This window comes from Echiichthys vipera (genome assembly GCF_963691815.1).
Source record: "Echiichthys vipera genome assembly, chromosome: 12".
Taxonomy (NCBI): Eukaryota; Metazoa; Chordata; class Actinopteri; order Perciformes; family Trachinidae; genus Echiichthys; species Echiichthys vipera.
Genome location: NC_139837.1, coordinates 11,538,292 through 11,560,616, shown reverse-complemented (window position 1 = coordinate 11,560,616; position 22,325 = coordinate 11,538,292). Strand labels below are relative to the sequence as shown.

The window sequence follows — 22,325 nt, the reverse complement described above, 5'->3', positions numbered from 1 at the left end:
GCTCAGCCTTCCCATCTGACTGACCCAGCTGACCAGTGTGTGATGACCAGTGAGATTGTGAAATCCAGCTTCCTTGTAGAGTTAACATATTTCGCTCTTGCCGGCTATAATGCACTCCACAGTGTTATGACGGGCAGATGATCCTAAAATGCTGTACTAGTGTTAAAAACAAATATGAATCCTGTAAATGTTCTGATTTTAATCGTGTTTATTTTGCATTTCCCCCCAGATGATACAAGCCATACAAGTATTACGATTTCACCTCTTGGAATTAGAAAAGGTAAATATTACAAATCGTTTCATATATATTCATATTTCTCTGAGGCAAGATGCCACCTGCACAGACACCCTGTATTTAAGTGCAACCATATTATGCTTCAATATTCAGTGGAGTAGTTATTAGATATTCCAAAATAAACCAGCGTGCATTGGGAAAATGTTTCAGGTGTTTTAATTTCCATAAAATATGCTATTCCATTTAGCCCACTATTTCTGTGACTATTGATCAGAAATATGCTGGGGCCTCTTTGCTCACGTTGGACATTGTTATCGATCCGCAGATTTAGTTTCCACAACTCATTATTCCACCAGCTCACGGCATGCTGTTTATTTTTTGTCGTTGGACTTGTTGCTCCAGTCTCAGGAGAATAATAAGCACTGCAACAATTTCACTATTGTTTCCTCGCCGCCAATAATGCCCCTTAATTGGAGTTATTCTTGGACTGGCTGAAGCATTTCCCCATCCTGAAAAAAATGTATTTTCTTCCTCTTTTTTTTTTCTAGGTGCACGAGCTCTGCGACAATTTTTGCCACCGGTACATCAGTTGTTTGAAAGGAAAAATGCCAATAGATCTAGTTATTGACGAACGGGATGGCAGCTCAAAATCAGATCACGAAGAGCTCTCGGGATCGTCGACTAACCTCGCAGATCACGTAAGTAACAGTATTATATTCACATGTGCTGGTTTTGTCCGTGCCTGCATGCGTCTCTGCTGCCGAGAGAGAACCCCCAGAGTATTTATCAGTTTTAAAGCACAATGCATATGAATGATCGGCTTTTAAAAAAAATATTTAGACAATCAGATTTGTTTGATGTGTCTCATAAAAGCCAACTTTTGAGCTACTCAGCCTGCCTGTGCTCAGTGTGTGACCCGTGCTGTGCCATCAGTAAATAGAGCATGCTCTGTTCTGCAAGGAAAATCTGCCGATCGATGTTCTAAGGTCAAAAGCTAGATGTGATACAATAGACTGAGTTATTGTTTTAGTCTTTTGATTAGGAGCAGTCATGTGTGCATAATGCGTCCGCGCTTGCTTGTGTGCTCGCGGTTTGAGTGTGTCTGTGTGTGCATTAGAGGGGGTGTGCGCGTGTAAGTCGCTGCCGTGCGTTATGGAGAGTTGAAGAAAAAAAAAAAAACGTGAGGCAATTATCTGTTACGCAGGTTTAACGTTAAAGCAGGGTATCAGCGGTAAGCTGTAGCTTTAGGCCAATATTTAAAAAGAAAAGGGCTTTATATTTGGGGCTGTGGGAGCTGGATATGGCCTGTGCGTAAAGCTGTGGATTTTTTTTTTGCTGCAGAGGTGGAGAAAGTGGTAGCCTATTGAAATAGATCTCAGAGCTAAAGGCTTACCATCAATGTCAAGTTCACAAGGCATCTGATGGTTCGTCTGGAGGCCTTCCATTGCTGTTGATGTTAATGTGTTTAATTGTTTCGTATTGATTGCCGTGTGGTTTGCTCTGCAGTGGCTTTCTCCTCTGCTCCCCATTTTATGGCTGGAGGCTCCATATTGCTGAATTCAATTATATGCACCTGAAGTACAGTAGCTCTAAATTTGAAGATCGATTCCCTGGTTTAAATCGGGTATTTTCGGTGTAATAAACACAGGCTCTCCTCGCGATATGGATTGAGCTGACAGTGTATTATTGAGTTGGTACCTCTGAATTATTGCATTTTGCATGCCTGTGTTAAAGCTCATGTTTTGGTGGATTAAAAAAAAAGAGAGCAGGCAATTGCAAGTAAGTGACTAGTTAATATCTGTGCAGCACAAGGCCAAGCCTATTAGGAATTAAAGCAGATTTAAGTGTTATGCAAAGTCACTGCACTGCATCTGTTGGGTTTGGCTATAGGCCTAATAGCAGTGGATTCCCTTTGAAAGCCCGTCGCATTTACATGGCCAAGCATCGCACTGCACAAGGTGAATTAAAACATAATTAGACCGGGAAATGACGAGAAACGGTCAAGAACGGCAATATTGTGGTCCTCCAACACAAGTGTAGAAATGAGGCATGCTGTTGTTTATATTGCAGAGATTAGATAAACTAGCCTGTTTAGTTTCATGGCAGATGGTTGATTCTCAAGCCAATTTCCAATGGTGCCTCTGGTGTTCAGACACAAGCTTTGTCATCAGTCCACTTGTGAGAAATATTTTGATAATTAGAAAATTAGATATGCCAATAAAGCAAATCAGGAGCAGCAATAAACAAAGAAGGTTGCATGACGATCCATTTATCTTGGAGTCATTTGAAATGACCACCTCATTAGGTATTTAAGTTTGGAGGGATTTATTTCACTTGTGAACTTTTTTTTTATCATTCCAAACCGCTGGGGCTGAATATGACAAAAGTTTGTTTGGTTCTAGACCTGTCTAAGCTGAGGGTGATGTTAATCATGGCTGAGTTCTACATATTATGGAAACATACACGTGCCAGTTAATAGTTACTTTTTCATAAATAAAAATGCCATGCTTTATTTTTACACATTGTGTGAGAGCATGTGTGCAGGAGGCTTTAGTGGAAAAATATATTTGCAGAAAGTGAAACTATTGAGGTGAAGAAGTGTACAGTGTGGTCATGATCTGAAAGCCTGGCAGTAAATAGCTAACTTATTAAGAGTCATTTCCATGTCTAATTGAAAGGGGTCCAGCTTTCCATGCTGTGCAAAAAAAAAAAAAATGCATTTGGCTGCAAAACTGTGCCGTAGGATGGAAAGCCATTTCTGTTGTCTTGATTTAATTATTTTATTTATTCATTTGTATTCGGCTCTGTTTTATTATTCATTTCTCTCCTCACTTCTCATTGAGGAGAAGGAGGCGGTTTGATATTTAGATATGGTAATTTATTTAGTTAGGATCTCTCACGTCCATTTTTCTTTGCTTTGATATGCATTTTTAATATATAGCCCTGGGCTACATCTCATTTGGTGAAAGTTGGTTTTTCTGGAGATGATGAGGCTCTTCACTGTGAAGGAGGCGGCATATTGAGCTTGTTTGTATGTGTGTGTGTGTGTATGTTACGTGTGTGTGTGTGTGTGTGTGTTTCCTTCCTTTTTTTTACCTCTTTCTGTTTTCCTCCTCTCCCCTCTTCCTACCTGACAGCAGAGCATAATAAGCACAGTTTTATTTACACTTGAATGCAGCTTTGTCTTAGAGATGACTGGATTATGGTATAGTGAGAGCGGGATAAGGCCTTGCTGACACTGTTGATTTCCCTTATTCGCTTGCGGTGACTATCTCAACCATGTAGCCCACCCAAGGCTTCCCAGCTCATCGCCCCTCCTCAGATCAACCCCATCCCAATTAAAAGAAAGAAAAAAAAAGATGTTGTATTACACATGAAGGGTGATGGGAAAGAAAAAAAAAGCACAGAGCTGTGTAGATTTGTAAACGGTTGATACAGAGAGAGAGAGAGAGTGTGTGTGAGTGTGTGTGTGTGTGTGTGTGTGCTTGTCAATGGTTTGCTCTCTTGTCTTTTAATTAATGAATAAAATTTCTGTCTCTTCTGTGCTACATCCAATTAAGGAGGCAAATAGAATTAACAGTGTGTGAATATTATCTGTTCTAATGAATTAGCCTTTGTGTCTTCTCGTGCTATTGTGCCGCTTCTCCAGTAAAGCTTACATATTAGCAGAGTGCTTTTCATTTCCTCCATGCATATGCATTACGCTTTTGAAACTGTCTTTGAATTTCTGCATAGTTTCGGATTTGTTACAGACAAAGTGTGTAGGATTTGCACGTCCCGGCGCTTTTGTTTTTGGATAGCTTTCCATGAGGAGCGATCGTGGTTCCCATAGAGGTTATGGCGTAGCTTATCTTGACCCTGCGTGGCTGGAAAGGGAAAAGGGAGAGAAGCTTTCTGTTTACATTTGATTCTCTGGTACAGGCTCTGAGAGCTGTAGACCATTGGTCAGACACAGTGATGTCACAGGTTAGGTCAAGTAATAGCAATAGTTCATCTTGTGCCCGTGCAGTGATTTACTGTTTATATCAGCAGAGATGGATGCTCAGTAATAATGCCTGTTTCTGTATGTCAGTATGCATGGTGCAGCGCATACACAGCCCCTCTGCTTGTGGACAGAGAGCCCTCGGGCCTGAACCGTGGAATTTCTCAGTTTTGGAGGTGCTCTAATTCAACTAGCTTTGTTCTCCTCGGGGACCGACTGCGTTTGGTTTTCTCCCTCTCTTCTCATGAAAACAGTGCAGCGTTGACTTGGACCACTCGGTCTGTTCCACACAATTGTTTTGTGATGGTGGGATGTCTGGCCTTACATTTCCTATTTGATTAGTGTTCAGAGGCAGGGCCCTGTTGGCAGGCATATCTAATCACCACTACTGCGGCTGGAGAGAGAGACTAGGCTCACTTGTTGCATCTCTCACACTACCCTTCCTTTAACTGCACGCATGCTGAAAATGACCGCAATGAAAAACAGTTGCTGGGCAGTCGTTTTAGGATGTGTGTGTTGACTCACACAATAATTCAATACAACAGCTTTGCCATAAGTTCTACCTTTACAAAGTTATTAAAGTTCATTATTTGTTTATATTGATGGAAATGTGTCAATTCAATTCTATGCTAATTCTCTAGGTCATGGTTAAAGGTGGTGTTGTACTGGGCTACATGATATTGATAGGTGTTTTTAAAAAATCACCCTTGCCATTGACATACCCGATTGGAAGAAGAGTAGAAACACCACTCAAATTAAGACAGTGCAGTGCAAATTCACCACTAACTTAAAACATAAAATGTATCCTACACATCTGTGACAATGTGAACAAAAAAGGACATTATAGGCATCAAAAAAATTGACTTTATGGCAGAACAGTTGTATTGCATTGAATTTTTAGATTGTACATGCATACGTAGTAAAGTGGTCACTGAATGCATATTTTAGGGATTGTTTCAAAGATTAACTAAAAATAGAATTATCTATAATGACTTGTTTGTTTTATATAATGCCTTTTATTATTTGGCGATCGTCATTTTGATGTGTGTTCTGGAAACATATTTGCACGTGCAATGTGCCGTCACTACAGTAAAAAATGTTGTTTTTGCCTCAGAGAAAGTTTTGAAGCATAACAACAATCACTCAATCTCTGGTGTCTGTTAAAACATGCTCCGGTGAATTATTAGCTGCTATATTAAGGACTCTTTATATTCTGGATAATTGAGGGTGTTGTAAATACTCAGTTGTTCAATAGAAGTGCACCTACACTTTTCTAAAGAGGCTGTGTATAATTATGTGCTCAACTCAACAGAAATGTGCGAGGAGTTGTTTTTTTTTTCTCTCTCTCTCTCTCTCTCTCTGTTTATGCCGTGTAGCAAGATGTGTCTTGAAATGTCAGCTGGCGTTATGATTTACGGTCCTGTGTGTTTCTGGTGTGTCAGCGATTCTGTACATGTTCAGCACAGGATTCCTGTAGCTGCTCTTCACACAGACACACACAAGAGCTAGTCGTTCTACACTGCTACTACACCAACAGATTTCTTCCCTCTCCTCCGGGTTCCAAGGGAATTTGAGGGAAATTCAATGATGCCGCTAAATCAATTTTATTTGAAATTCCTAGGGAAGTAGGCAGAGTGTAGTGAGGGAAGTGAGATTGTGCCAGGCAGGTGTTTGTAAATGAGAAACAAGGGACAGAAGCAGAGGAGACGGCAGCATTCTCCTGCTCTCCTGTGGCCTGGCTCCACTATAAGCCTTCCTCCCCATATTGTCTCCTGCTTTTATATTAATTACAACTTGTATTATCAGCTGCCAGTTGCTAACCCCAGCAAATAGAAAAGGCTGCCCCTAGAGACCACGCTTCTTTTGTATCTTATTCTCTATCTAGTACTATTGTTTGTGTGTGTGCGTGCACGTGCACATGCGCGTGCGGTCCCGCCTGCACACGTATGTGCGTTTGCTTGCTGCCGTTCTCCTCCTCCTCCTGGTAACACTGCTCTTTAACACAATTAGTGAAGAGCATGGAGTGAACCATGTTTGACTCCTAATTATGCTCAGCTTTAGGGAATAGTCACATGCATGGGCTAGAGGTCTTCTTTTTTCTTTTGCTTTCTCTATTTTTTTTTCTTTCTGGTGTAGGTTAAAGAAGACTGTTTGGGTGACATGATTTTTTTCCCCCAACTTGTTTGAACTTTATCAGACCCACGGGGGTTGTGACAAAATGGTTGTGTGTGTTTGTGTTACGCGATGCGGTGTCTGTTGATGCACCCTCCGTAGCTCAGAGAGGCCCACTAAATTATTCATGGGGAGGAAAGGCTGTTGCTTTTGTCGCCTTGTTGAGCATGGAAAGTTAACGCTTTTGTTGTGATATTTGTTGTCTTGTTTTGCAGACAGGGTTATGAAAGAGAGGTGACTTACAGGTAATAAAAGAGAAGAGTGTTTCATTAAAGGTACACATGCACCGGGTGTAGTATCTACTGTATTATTGTTATTAGGTCATATACAGTGCTGCAGTCTGCTTTTTGCCAATTAAGAAACAAACTAACAAAGCTTTATCTATATCCCTGCATACAGGCCCATTAAACCCCCACGGTAGCAAATCACAGCAAAATATCATTCCCTTTAACACCATTAGCTGAGGTGTCTTTGAATTTAATTTAGTGCCAGCACCATTAAAAATGACACATTACTCTGCAATGATAGCTAAATTAAGTCCTATCGATTCAGCTGTTGCATTAAAACTGTGCTGTGGCAATAGCTGGCAAGTGTAAGAGGGAGGGCTAGAGAGATAGAGAGAACAAGAGAGCGAGAGTGAGAGAGCAGCCAGCATAGTTTTTCAGGTCTGTCTCGCATCTTGCTGGCAGTGGGTGTCTCACTGTGAGGAAGTAGAACCCAGTCATTTTCTTCTCTTGGAACAACAACAGCCCGTTCGAAAAGCACCGAGCGCAGCTCTACCTAAATACATTATGCACTCTCTGGGAGTCTATCACTTTTACCTCCTTCCCTCCTTGTTCCATATGACAAAGATAGAATTAGACCAATTCACCACATTTACTCAGCATATTCTATGTTGACAATAACAGACAACACACCTTGTTTCCAAGAAGTGTACCATGTGTTGATCATTGGCCCAGAGAGTGAACACATCACAAACATCCATTCCTCTCAGTGCAGGGGCACTTTTCTGTCCGCTCACTCTGGAGGGCTAAAACCCACGCATGGGCTATTGTTCACCCTGTCTTCGTACCCCTCTTCTGAGCAATTGTCCGAGCTCTTTATCTGATTGCCATCCGGTGAACAGCTGACGCTGAGAGGGCCTTGAGTGGAGCGGAGGGTCTGAAGGGCCATGTGTGTTTCTGTCTGCTGTTTTCAGCTCTGAGCTGTTTGAGAAAACAGCCCTCCTTCCCCAAAAAACTTAGCAGATAAAAGGGCCTCGCTCACAGGCATAGCAGCAGCCTCGCCTCCGCAGCAGAACAAGCAGCAGCACATCAGGACTGCGCACCCAGGGGAGCTCGGCAGCCGCTTGTCTTATATCCTCTGTTTCCCTGCAAACCTCCACTAGTCTCCAGGCACTATCCTGTCTGTCCTCCACCAGTACAGCTCACTCTGACTGGGGCACCAAGGCGGGCAGGCAGGCTCCTCTCTGGCGGGAGCTGAGGGAAAAGAAGTTCATCAGGAACTGAAGTTAGACAAAATGGTAAAAACGGTCTCTTTCTTGGAATATTCTGTGCCCTGTACATTTTCCTTCTGCTTTCTTATGTATGTATATGTGTTTATGTGTGTCTGAGGGAGGAAAAAAAACCCTAGCGGGAACTGAGAAGTGGGTTGAGGTTTGTGGGAAGCCTTGGTGCAGGCCTGTGTTTGTTTGGCTTGGGCTCCGCTCAAGGGGCCGCTTCTCTTGGGCCCCAGACAACGTTAGGCTTACGTTCGCCAACATTTTGTCATCATGCTCAGGTGACAGGTTAAATCGGGAAAGACTAGCTAGGCTTGTGTGAGCTGCATCAACTCTGTGTGAGAGGCTGTTTGTAATGGATTGAGTGTGTGTGTGTGTTTGAGTGTAGTAAATGACGTGATCTGTCTGTCCCTCTATTGCTTGAATGGCAGAGGAAATTCCACCTCCAGCCTGCCTTCATGTGGCACTGATAAAGCCTTTCCTGTACAGTAGAAAATCCTGTTCCCTGTGTGCACTGACAGGGCAGTGGGAATGACCAGGAAAGAGAGGAGGAGGAGAGAAAATGAGCTCAATTGAGGGAGGGTAGGAGAAAAGAAAGACGCCTTAAAAGCTATGAATTTGTTTATGGACTTTTCTTTGAAGTTAGTCAGCGGAGTTTTAACACTTTTTTTCAGTATGTGTTTGTATATATAAAAGTGAGTGTGTGTGCGTGTGTGTTTATACTTCTTGCTCTATTATGTCATTAGCATGTGTGTGTAAGTGTATTTCTGCAGGCCTCTGTGGGCGTGTGTGTATGTCAGCGTGGGCGTGTACACATTTTTGGCAGATTAGCAGGAGAATCACTGTCATATCTTATTTTCATTTCTGACAGTGGTAATGATTAATGGCGGCTGTGGTGTGTTTGGACTTTTTACCTCTATATTTCTCACTTGACACGGAAGTCTCAATTGGTTATGGTATAAACGAACTCCTCTGGGTTCTGCCATATGTGTTTAGACAATTACTCACAAGGGCTCCACTTGCAACGTTCAAAATCAAATGCCACCCTTACAGTACTGCATTTCGCTCTCATGCATTAATGAAGCACTTTGATTACACTGTTTTGACTTATTGCCAGCTGCTGAAGTGCATTAGTTACTGTCTATTCATCTATGATTTTAGTGCCATCGTTGATTGTTGGCTCTTCGGCTTGCCAAGAGAATGTAAGCAGGCCAAGGACCTTCACAGTGCTTGTAGCCTCTTACAGATGTCACTCACTTTTTCAGCATACTCATATGGCCTCTCTCTCTCTCTTTTCTCTCTTTCTGTCTCGACACCTCCTCCCCTTCTCCCCCCTTCCTGCTCTCTCTGCTCCTGGTTTGCGGTTTGGACGGGGAATGTGGATGGATGCACGGATGGATGGATGGATCCCACGCTCGCTTTCTCGCTTTTCAAACCTCAGAACCCAGCATCCTGGAGAGACCACGATGACGCCACCTCCACACACTCAGCCGGCACACCGGGGCCCTCCAGCGGGGGACATGCTTCACAGAGCGGTGACAACAGCAGCGAACAAGGTGAGCACAGAACAGAAATGGGCATGCACATGAACACTCACACAGCTATACACATGCATGCGCTTGTGCACCTGAGCGCTAACGCATAAACATACATAGATTCAGGCACAGGTCCATGCAGGACATATTAATCATCTTTCATGGGTAGATTAACCAGCACTTCACTTTAACCCTGTCTAATGTGAGATCTACAGTGAATAGATAGCACATTGCTCTATACACACATGTTCTAGTCCCACCTTTTGCATATTGGATTATCCCGCTTTTTGACTGGCTTCCATGTAAACACATAGTCACACCTAAAAATGAACAAGCTTATCCACTGTTACACTTGTGCGCAAGTGCAAGCAAACGCCACTGTAATAAGTAAAGGGCTTTCCAAAATTTTGCTATTTAGAGAGCTGAACAAAAGCTGGTGATTAATACTATATTGCTGCCAGTTCTTGCTTGCATTTAAACCATATTAACTTTGCTCAAACAACAGTCCCTAATTATGTCTCAGTGAGCCTTCTGTTATCTAGTACACGACCTGCCAAACAGTAATAATGCATTTCAAAACAAACGTATTTGAAATTATTACACATAGCTTGTGCAAGTCACAGCTATCTGCCTTGTATTTTTGTCACGGTGTGTATCAAATTTGACATATAAATTACCAAAAGCATATGCTGTTAGTTGACTTTAGAGGTGAGGCCGAGCATCAATCCGTTGTGAGGTTAAAATTGTTTATTAAATACAACTGCTGCCTGAATTAAGAGAACAGATGATGAGCTTGTGGCCTTTTCCTTTCTTGCCTTCCCCTTGTTTTGAATCCACTAAGATCTCATTTCACTGGCAGCAGAGTGTTGTGTGTGTGTGTGTGTGTGTATGTGTGTGTTTTTGTTTGTGTTTTTTCGTGGGTCTCTTTCTGAATCCGTGAGTGCCCTCTGGCAGTGTCCAAGGTTTTGCATGAAATTTCATCACACCGTCTACACACAAACACGCTCAAACACTCAGATGCACACTTATAACGGCTCGCTCACAGAGTGAAGCTGCTTGCCACGTCCCAGTCAAGGCTATCGTTTTGCCGATAAGCATTCAAATGTATCGATGGGATGTGTGTCTGTGGTGGGGGCTGTTTAAATCATTTTCTCCTCAAGCAGCAGTTGAACCATTACTGACCACAGACTGAGGGCCGCAGTAGGCCTCTGTGGTTGGCTGTGTCAGGACTAGTTGGATCAGAGGCTAGTTGATGATAGCTTGGCCTTTGCATAGCAACAGGATATGTCTGTTTGATAATATAAGCGTAATAAATTTAACTGACCCCTTATAGGCATAATTTCCTTTTGCTTGCCATGGTGAGCAGAGCAAAGGAACAGGTACAGAAAGAGAAGAAGATAGAGAGAGGGAAATTGTAGCAAATTAGGCTATGTTTTTCTGAAAAGAAAGTAATAATATAACTCAAAACACTGTGATTGTAGGTCAGAACACAGGGCATACGAGTTTTGCACTCATCTTTTTAATTGCAAGTGGGAGATGAAGACTGCAGGAACAACAAAGAGAGGAGGAGGGGGATGAGAGAAAGAAATGCACTGCCTATTGATTATCTTACACACATAAGTACAAGTGACCTGTAATCCACAGAGCACTTATCGACTCCTCTCCCCACCGTATCCAGTAACAGTGGATCAATATGGGCCAAAGACAGTTACGGTACAGCAACGCGCACTGGGCCAAGACAGGCTTGGACTAGATCAGGGCCAGAGCCTGACCTACACTGAAGAGTGCTAAATGCTAGATCTTTCATGGTAAAAGCAAAGTAAACAGCACAGAATAGACAGACATATTTAAAAGAAGGCGAATCAAGAGACCTTGAAGTACAGAGGTGAAAGAGTATAGAAGGTGAAAAAGTATGCAGAGCGAGAAAAAGGAGAACGAGAGAGAGAGGGCAGCTGATTTAATGGTCTAATGAGGCCGTCCTCCAGCCAGTTGTTTTGTGTGAGGCATGCTCTGACCTTTCGCTCTGCTCGGGAGCCCCGCCGCCTCATTTTTCACATTCTTGCAATTACGTTAACGCTTGAAGCGCTCGCTGACTCCCGACTCTGGCCCTTCCATTCTGACAGAGCCTTCCCTCCCCAACCTCTCCACATCCCCGCCCCCCCTCCTCTTCTCCACTCCGCTCCACTCTACGCATGAACTCGCCTCCTATCTCAATACATTTCAACATAAAATTTGTAGTCCACACTCTCGAGTCCACAGAGAAAATGTGAAATGTGTGCTTCACTTCAGTAATGGGGTCTTTAACAGCTTGGCCCCTGTTAAAAGGGGTGACGATGTGGATCAGTTGAGGAAGACAGAATACGATGGGAGCGAGTAAGAGAGAGACCAGGAGAGGGAGAGAGAGAAAGTGTGCGTGAGACCCACAGCTCTTTTTGGTTTCAACTGCCAAGGAAAACATCAACTTTCTTCCGCCATCTTCCATCTTGAAAGTTGTGCTGTACGTACGCATATGGCTTGAAAAACATTTACCTCGAAAATCGATCCAGAAGTGTCCTCATGTTAAATATGTGACTCCATGTCTTCCAAAAAACAGCATTTCTGACCGTGATCAAATCCAACAGTTTTAAAGAGGAAAAAGTTTTGACTTGTTTCGCTTTCCTTATACCTTTGGGTTGACGTTAGGGGATGTGCAGAAGAACGAAGATCAGTATCACTCACATACCTTTTTTAGTACTGTATATACAATACATTCAGCAAAATTCACTTCCCCAATCTTGTATCTTTCAGCATTCAGCATTGCTCTGAACCTGTGCCAAAAAACAATTTACAAGTGCACAAAAATGTATCGCCCCTCTTGTGGAATAATTTATTGTCAGGCAGTAAACCAAGGTGAAGCATGCTCATAGCTGTGAGTAAAGATTGCCAGTTAAGGTTCTGACACATATGAAAAAGGTTTCAGTACAATATTCAGATCTCTAACCTCTCCCCACCCCTTGCTCTTATCAGAATTTTTTTTTCTGTTTTTCTCAGAATTTCCCTCCAAAAAAAGAAAATATGAATTATCACCCTCAGGGCAAATTCTGCACTCTCACTTACTGACTCTTAGAGGATGACTCCCTATGTTCTATCTAGATAAACAAATATCAGCAGCTTACGGGGGATGGTTCAGAAGGTAACACACAATAACTTTGTTGGCTCTGCTCGCACATCATTTTGATTAACAGTCCTTTGGAACTCCTCCAAGCTTATCTAGAAACATCAGAGACATCAGTTGCAGGGAGTTAAACTTGATGAATGTGCGTGCCTTAAGATAGCAGTCGTTTCCAAGCAGGTGTCCGTAATATGTTAAACACCCAAAGTGTGATGGAGCAGCGTGATGAAATACTCTGCTCACACCAAACACAGTAGAGTCAAATGCACTCAGTCATGAACTGTAAATCCCCCAACAGTGATTCAGCACGGTAGGTAATGTTTTTCCCCTCTTGCTATATGTGTATATGTGTGTGTGTCAGAGTGTGTGTGTGCATGCCTCTGCTCCAGTCCACACTTGTAATTATTAGCTATGCATGAAGACCAAAATCCACGTTGACATCTTGAGTGGTTAGCAAAAGGGCTTTCTGTACGGTTCTACTGTAGATGGAAAAGGCTCAACAGAAGAGAGGAGAAAGCATTTTGTACATTTTCTCAGCAATTGAACAAACCCCACGCTCTGCGGATATAGAGACTCCCCAGAGAGATTGAGTGAGGCAGAGATGGAGAGAAAGGGAGGAAGAGAGGGAGAGCTTGAGTGTTCGGCTCCAAGGGAGCATGCTGCGCTTGATGGTATTGTGGTACATTTGAGTGTGTGTGTGTGTGTGTGTGTGTGTTTGTGTGTGTGTGTGTGTGTATGTGTGGGGAGTGTGGTGAGATCCCCTGGCCCTGGCCAGGGGCCCCACTCAGCAAGGTCTTTGTGGTTGAGCTCACCAGAGGGGGGTCATTCCTGGCGGGGACACGACTCCTCGTGTCCGCCCAAAGAGTCCCAGCATGAACAAGGCCTGTTGAATCTGCCATTTTTCAGACCTTTGGCTTTGCTTTTTCTTTTTTTTACAGTTACACTTAGGGCTCAAGAAGACCCAAAAATGAGGGAGGAGAAAAAAAAAAACACAACAAAAAGAACTGTGCTAAATGCAAGATGGAAGTGTGCTTGTTGCGTTTCAGTAGCCTATACTCCAGCTCTGGAGTGATCAGCGAGGTGTGTCTGTGTATACAAACTATATATATATATATATATATATATATATATATGTGTGTGTGTGTGTGTGTGTGTGTGTGTGTGGGCATGCATGTGCGTGTGTTAGCTGGTTCCCTCTAAGTGCCTGTTAGAGTTTAATTTAGTGTAGTAATTAAAGCTGAACACTGGCCCATAAACAACAGATAAACAATAAAGCAGACCCAAGCCCTGCTGTTTCATGGCTCTCACTCCCAGCTGTTGGAGCACTGATAATTTTTACACAGCACCCCCCCACCTCACCACAACACAATACTGAAGCAACAAGGGTGTGAATGTGTTGTAAATGTGCGCTTGGGTATATATTTTAGTATGCGATGGCAGAGGCTGAACAATAAAAAAAAAGGCCAAAGAAATACATAAATACACAGGATATGTCCACTTCCCCTCTCAAAAGAAAACACAGGGAACCACTGAAAGTGTAGGAGGAGTAGACTGCCCTCGATAGCCACTAGCCACACAAAACCAGCTCAATGGCAACAGCAATCACATAAACATTACACCAAGTGCGGCCGTTCAACCTATAACTTTCAAATTCTGGCCATCAGTGGCGGCAGGTGAACTCTTAAGCACTCTTGAGCACTTAAACAGAAAAAACAAGCTTGAGCTATACCTGCTTAATGAGGATAACAATGCTACAGTGTTTCTCAACGCGCTACTGTGTGCAATTTTAGCCTTGTCACTACATGTCAGCCACATGTTAGTCTTTTGTGAAAACAGTGCAGTATGTCTGTCTGATGGTTTGTTGGGAAGGGGAAGGGCCATTGTTGAAAGCTGAGAAGAGTTGCTGTGGAGGGGGAGAAAACACGGTACGGAGGGGATACTTTCATGATCCCATTAGCATAAGAGAGGCTAAATTATTCATGCGGAGTGCTTAATCTATGGGGAAAAGTATAGTTAATGCACATAGTTTTTAAAATGGATCTCTCCCTGCCTCTGCTCTAACACCAGATTCTTGCTGGATTCAGCATTCACAGGCATTTACGGGAACGGCTGTCACTCTCGCCCTGCATACACACGCGTAGACATTGTATGTGTTGGCATATGTGCACTCTTGCTTAAGCGCTGCTGCACTTCAAGCTGTTTCAAGGGGCTCTGCTCTCAGGCTCATCCCCTCTCTCCCTCTCTCCATAAGTCCCTTTCTCATCCTCTCCCTCCCTCTCTTTCCGTTTATTCCTTCATCTCTCTCTACCTCCCTCTATCACCATCTCCCTCACACTCCTCTCCTCTCTCACCCCTCTCTGTCTCGCTCTCAGTACCGCAGACTACCTGGCCCTCATCCAAAATGTGATTAAAGAGAATGATCAGCTCCCTCAGCTCCCTCCTTCCTTCCTCCCTTCCTCCCTTCCGCTCTCTCTCGCTCTCTCTCTCACTCTCTCTCTCTCTCTCTCTCTCTCTCTCTCTCTCTCTCTCTCTCTCTCTCTCTCTCTCTCTCTCTCTCTCTCTCTCTTCCTTTTTTTACGTCTCCCTATGTTTCTCCTGACCTTCTTAGAGTCTATATAGCTCAATAGAAAAAAAAAAACATGTGAAAACAGTGAAAGTAAAGGAACTGTAAAAGGATGCGGGCTGCCAGTAGAGTAAGCTCCACTTCCAGTAACATAGTCCTCTACCCACAACATCACCACCACTCCATCCACACAGCAGCTCAAGCTTTCTCCTCTTTCCCGCTCTTCCTCTTATCGTATCCTTCTTTCCACTCCACTCTCTCCCCTCTCCCTCAGCTCTGGCTGGGGCCTGGTCCCTCTGGTCCATAATCATGAACAGACCCCCGGCGCGACCTGGCCCAACCCAGCTTGGCCAGGAATTGGGTCCTACACAGCAGGAAAGGCGCATTAACTGGGTCACCCTAATGTGCAAACTAATGTTTGGAGAACATAGGGAAAAAATTACCCAGATTATTCTGACAGCAGCTGAGGAGAATGTCTGTTTTGCGCCATTAAGGGAGAGCTTGGGGGAGTCTTTTTTTCCCCTTTCATTCTTTCTTTTTCTCTCATCCTCTGAGAAGCAGATGAAGACCAGCTTATCTGGGAGTGAGTTGAGCATAATTAAAAAGCAGAAAGGAAAAGGTGTTTCAGGGAAGTAATCATGATTGAACTACAGTAAAAGGAGGGGAGTTACTTTTTCTTTTTCTTTTTTTAAGGCTCTGGCAAAAAACAAAGACAGAGTGCAGTGCTGTTGTCAGTTCATTATACAGTAGGTTTACACACCCATGTTCCTTTGCTGATTACTCCGTAGCATGTGGTGATGATGAGGAGTGCACAGGGGTCTGATGTAATATGGCTAAAAGGGATTTGAGCACGTGCCCCAAAGGGCATTTCCACGTCCATTAATGCTGCTGCCGCTGTATTTTCACAAGGATGACAGTGCTTCAGTTCTTTAAAGGGAGAGTGTTTTCCCAGGAAATTTTCTGTCTGTTTCAGCTGGCTAGCCTGAAGGGGGTCAGCCAAGAAGTCACCCTTAAGAGGTGATAATCCAATTGCTCTAGTCCTCACCAGATTTGTTTTCCCCCTTGTCTGGCAGTGTGTTTGTGTGCGTGTGTGTGTTTACAGAGAGTGTAAGCATGCATGTGTGAATGTAATAGACAAAGAATGCAGAGGCAGCAAGATGCCACCGGTTTCGTCTGTGTCCAACCCCGGGCCCCATTCTAGATCAGAGAGAGGTTATGGAGGCCAAGTCTGTCAAAGGCACACCTGCAGGGAAAGTCCAAAAACCCTGACTGCCAGCTTACACAAGCCCGTTTAAGGTGTGCTCATTTGGAGTTTAACCCTGACTTCAAATGTCCTTTCCCTCTCTCCCCCTTTGTGTTTGACCAATGGGCCTTGTGCTCTTTTACTTTCTTCCCTTTCTTCTGCCTCTCTTGGCTCTTTAATCTCCTCCACCACCCCCCACCCTCCCAATTCTCCTCCCCCTAATATCCGAACCCCACATCACAGCAAAGGTCTCTCCCAAAAGACAGCAAGCGGTTGAGTGGAGTGGCTTAGCAAGGCCAACTATAGCATGTTCACTTGTTGTGTGGTTTTTGTCTTGTGTAAACCGGGGTTTACACACTGAAGCGTATTTGGAACTAAGCAGAGCAGTTATACCCTACAGGTAGTGTTTTAACCATGGTGCCACCATCCAAGAGAGTGGGAGGATGATAAAGGAAGTGTGGTACAATCTGAGTTCTTCCTCTCCGCTGCTGATTTTCACGCGCACATCCTTCACGTTTATGCAAAGCTTTTGAGGGCATTATGCAAGATAAGCTCATTTTCTAGTCTGATTCCCGCTCTACAACATGCTTTAATGACTCTTAAAGCCAACGGCTGCTTTTTTAAGGCATAACAGCAGTCCTGCGGTCTCTCAGTTTCCACGTAACCAGAGTGCTTTTTCCGCACCTGATCACTTTTGTTCACCCATTTTATGGCTATTGGGGAGCAGGCGGAGGTGAGCGATTTGACAGTGGTTAGTGCCATGAGCCCTAATGTTTATTGGAAGCCAGCGTCTAATAATTTTTGATTACCCCAGAGGAGGTATTAGCCATGTTAGTCAGCAAGGATAATTTCTTATTTACATGCCCCAAGCAGTGAATACTCTGAAGGAACACTGGGGCTAAATGCGCAACAAAACGAATCAAACATGCCAAACGAGACGCGCCATCCTCGTTGGCTGCAGGGCTGAAGCTGGGAAAACCTTCATTATGCATTTATCATAATTCATTTAGAGGGTTATCAATTTGCAGAATACAGAGAAGATGTTTGGAGGGGGAAGCAAGAACACCATATCAAATGAAAGAAGAGAAAAAGGAACAAGGGAAAGCGAGATGAAAAGGAGTGAGATATTCAAGGATAGCTCAGTGCCTGGATTTTTAAAATGTTGTTCCAATTACACACTTTTCCATGTTCTGAGGCAGAACTTGCATGTTAAACGCTGCAATCTCCGCTCTTTTACCAGTGTCACGCTCCGCCCCCTAAAAAAAGGCAGAAGCTGATTTCTTTTTAATGAAAGCCATTTGGCACAGGAATTCTCTTCTATACAATTTTTTTTTTGTTGAAATTGAGGCTACGCAGAGATGTTCTAGTTCAAATATTGTCTTTCTGTTCATTTAGGGTTGCTCTTTGTTCTGCTTCTGCCCTGCTTACTCAAGGGCTTCTTGTATCTGTCTCTCAGTGTGCATTTCGGGACAGTTACATGTTTTCATTTTTCTCTCCTGGCAACACACACTGAGAAAGGAGAAAGACCTTTAAAAGCATCTTTCCCTTCGCCATCAGGCAAGAATGACTAAGGCCCCATTAGAACAATTGCAGGAAACTTAGGGAGACGGGGAGTGTTTAAAAGAATGAAAGCAGCCAGAAAACACCACTATCTTGTGATAACCAGTGCTTGCTTTCATTATCTAAACACAAAAACCTCCACCTTGGAAAAATTGCACTCATTCCATAGCTTCATTCAAAAATAAAACAATGAAAACAAGAAAGGTGGAAAAAAGCGAGACAAAAAAAAGAAAAAACATTTAACATTTTCCAAAGTGTGTGTGTGTGTGTGTGTGTGGGGGGGGGGGGGGGTGCATTGTTTAGTACGAATGCTTACTCCCAGGGATGCAGTCCTTAGACAACTGAGTGTCTGCAGGAGACATCTGTGAAGCCTGACCTTGTGACCCCGGAAAGAATGCTCTTAAGGTGGGGGAAAACTGCCTTTACCACTGCATCATGGCCTACAGGACAGCCCAGCAGCAGCACAACAAACACAACCGCCAGAAAACAACACAACAGGCCAACAGTCGATGGGAAAAAAAATGAGAATGAGATGGGGAAATAAAGCGGTATTATAGTAAGACAAGCAAAAGAGAGAATAAAAGATAATGTAAATATGTAAAGAGAGAGAGAGAGAGAGAGAGAGCAAAGAGTGAAAAGAAAGGGCAATAGAGAAAATGAGCGAGAGAAAGGTAGATAACCAAGCACAGAAAACAGACAGACTTGAATTGTGCCTCACAGGCCTGGCTGTCTCCAACTCCTTTACTCCCCCTACACACACACACACACACACACACACACACACACATACACACACACACACACACACACACACACACACACACACACACACACACACACACACACACACACACACACACACACACACACACCCCATGAGATCATTTTCATCCTTTATAAGTCAAAAGGAAGCCTGGTTGAAAATGAAAGGTTACACAAGCCAGAGCCCAAGCCCTCAGAGTGAGAGGAGAAGATCCCTGCTGCAAGGGCCCTGCTGCTATTCAAAGCACCTGCCATTGTGTGGGCGCCCATCCAGGCCTATTGTTGTGCAGAAATTAGTCGTGCTCCCTTTGGCTCCCTTCGGCTCCAGAGGCATGCGGCAGACCCCCTTGTTGTTTTGGGTTCAGATACATGGACGAATAGATGCGTGGCCCTGACTACCATCACCACTGGCTGTGGCCCTTTGCCCTTTCTCCCAATGCACAATATCATTCTGTTTTTTTTTTCTCATCCACCCTCTGTTGTGTACTTCTCAAGAACATTTTCGGCCGACATTCCTATAGTTTCTCCTCTCTCTTTCTTTTGTACTCCTACTCTCCTTTCTCCTTTGGTGTATATGCTTATTGTTCTTTGGAGCACCCTCATTATACCCATGGTTATATTTTAAGGGCCTCTCTCTTTGATTTCGGTCTCGTGGGGAGTAAGTGGTGGGCTGGTGGGAGCTGTAGGGCTGGCCCATCTCTCCGGGCTCCCCAGCCAGCGTCTCGGAGAGTGTGCTTGGGGGTATTGTTGGGCTGGGCACCTCTGCAGAAGCGTCGGTGCTACGGCTAGTGCAGGGGGTGGATGTGAGGGGAAAATTGAAAAGTCAATAACTAAGGCCGCACAAAAAAAAGGAAAGAAAAGAGAGGGTGAAACAAAAGGAGATGGAGAGCTTCAAAAAGCTGAGCGCTGCTAATTAATAGCATCAGAGGAACAGCTTTTTTTTCATCCTTCTGGAACTTTAATGCTGCATATTAACTTGCGAGACAGTTAGGAGCTCGCATTGTAAGTCAGGTCCAACTCACTGCCAGACCAACCTACAGTGACCATGTTATATTAGGGAAGATGTAGTAAAGGAAAAGTGGCCAGAGAAATAAAGAACACTGTACTTTGTAATGCAACTCTACCTTTGTAAAACTGTGGAACCATCAATCAGAAAGGTGTCGATTCAAGTCGGTGGTCGTTTTTGAGCCTTTTCTAATATTGTTGTTCCTCCGTACAAAATAAGATGGATATAATATTATATATGCATTTGTCAAAATCTACCCTCATTCCAAAATAGTTTGCTACATGTGTCTACCCCTTTTTTCATGCAGCAATTCGAAAGCTGAGGTCCAGGAACATGACGAAATACGGCTTTTGGGTGGTCACCGAGGCAGAGTCGCAGTAATTTGAACCAAGGCTTTGCAATTTGTATTTTTTCACAGCAGTAATAGGCTCCTCTCTCACTTTTCCTGCCATAGCAATTTCCACTGCCAACAGCTGTCAAGCCCCTAAAATCAAAATTAGTGCCATGGAATTGGGCCTTAATGAAATGACCTGCTGGATTTACCTTAAGGAGCAGGGCGGACAGTCAATACTAGCCTTGTCAAAACCCTCTCTCTGCATGCTGCGGCCCCATTAACGAAAGGAAATAGTCTCGAGTAAATGTATTAAGCACTACTTCCACCTTCTAATTATATTTTTTTCCTTCTCCCTTCATAATTCATTCAGTGTTTCATTAGTTCTTAATATTGGGAAAAAAGCCTTTTAACTGGCTCTTCTGTCCTCGTGGGGTCACCAGTTATTTGTCACTATGTATTACAGGAATGTCAGAGGAGTCCATGTTGTGTATTGGGGATAAATGTGGTCATGTCTAGATGCTTACCCTAGATTTGCAAACAAGTCTTGCCTTAACCATCTTGCGAAAGTTTCACAAATCTTGGGTTACAATCTAGACATGTCCGATAAAAGTAGTGTCCCAGCACAGCTAGGATGTGGAAACAGATTTCCTTATGTGTTAGGAGCATGTTCATAACAGAAATAGAACATTATTTCCATAATATTGTACAGAATAATGTAACATTATGGGTTACACCATGGAATCCAGTGCTATGCCCCCCCTTCGCCTGCCTCTGCTTCCTATAGAAAGGGGTGAATGTGTGCCAAGGCCCAGTGGAGGACACTCGGCCCTGGTTATTGACTTGTAAAGGAGCCGGTAGGTGAGGGGTCTTGACAAGACATGAGCGTCTGACTCTCTTGTAAAGCTGTATCTGATTTCTCTGCTAGTTGGCTCCCCGAGGAGACCCGTTCTACCCTCTGTTGATCAGACTCTCACCCACAGCTGTATGGAAAAACGCAGCGATAAAAAGAATGAAAAAGTAGTTTTGTGAAAGGAGACGCTCTTGTTGTCTGTGCCATGATTCCATGTTAGGGTGAGAATAAGAGCGAGGGAAAAAGAAGCGAAGGAATCAGCTGCTCGGTGAAAGTATTCAAGAGTACATGTAATATCTGTAGGTCACTATGCCAGAAAAAAACTTCAGATTAATGTTTTGGCAAGTTGTGTTGCACGGACTTGTCAGTGATGGCATCTGCATTTGTGTAGGTATGATAGTATAAAGATAACAGGGAATTGTATCAGCAAGAGGGCAGACAAAGCAAGTATCAGCTAAGCCAGATCCTCACTCCTCGCAGATCTGACTAATTTATGAGGGTAAACTGCGCTGACAGATAGAGAGAGAGATGCAGGTGGAGGGAGGAAGTTTTCATTGACTCTCCAGAGCAGGCCAAGCCAAAGCCCCAGAGGGATCTCTCTCAGTTTGAACTTTATCAGGGGCTACGCTTAATCAATACACTATTGGAAAAAGAATTAATTACTAAAGCAGAATAAAACAGCTGCATTTTAAACCAAGGATTCATCAATTCTGTAATCTCTTGGTTACAGCTCAGGTGTCAGGAGGATCATTTCAGCTCCATGTAATGAGGAACTGTGGGAGTTTACCCCAACCCTCCGCCGTTCTCCTCCACCTCCCTGTTTCTGACCCCCCCCCCCCCCTCCAACCAACCCCCAGTTCCTATCCTCTACCTCCTCACCAAGATATTTCCCTTCCTTTCTTTTTAATTCCATTCCCTACCTTCTCAGCTGTTTGTCATCTACCTACAATAATCCTCTCTCTTTCTTAACACTTTCCCCTCTTCCCTTTCCCCCATCCTTAATAGACCAACTGTATTCTACTCTTTCAACCCCCCATCCCACTACATTCCCTTCCCACCAAATTCCTGTCTTTGCGGGGATGGGATGAAGGGGTATTAAACTTGAAATCTCTGGTGCGAATGCTGACTGGAACGAGACATTCACGCTGCTGCAGCTATCAAGCCGGACATTCCTTTGCTCAGACCAGGACACTCCTGATGTTGTGCAAGTGGGTTGGGGTGGGGGGCATAATGGATGGGGCAGGTTGGTATAGGGCATAAAAAAACAACATGCTCAAATAGTAAAAAAATATAAAAACTTAATGAGGTGTGACAATCAAAGGAGAAGATGAGTGGTGTATGGGTAACACAATTAGATAAAAGGGGACAAACAAGCCACATAGGATGCATCTCTTGTGTCACAATAACCTTGGCCGCCCTGTTGCCACGGACACT

General features: G+C 43.7%; 1 protein-coding gene across 5 annotated transcripts in view; it reads left to right on the top strand.

Annotated features, from left to right (window-relative positions):
• meis2a (Meis homeobox 2a) overlaps positions 1 to 22,325 on the top strand; it is a 79,742-nt gene that overhangs the window by 3,585 nt on the left and 53,832 nt on the right. For all 5 annotated transcript variants that reach the window (XM_083925009.1, XM_083925010.1, XM_083925008.1 and 2 more), the window contains exons 5-7: positions 230 to 280; positions 784 to 933; positions 9,329 to 9,443. In XM_083925009.1, the coding sequence (XP_083781135.1) occupies positions 230 to 280; positions 784 to 933; positions 9,329 to 9,443 (316 nt within the window). The remainder of the gene's footprint in view (positions 1 to 229; positions 281 to 783; positions 934 to 9,328; positions 9,444 to 22,325) is intronic.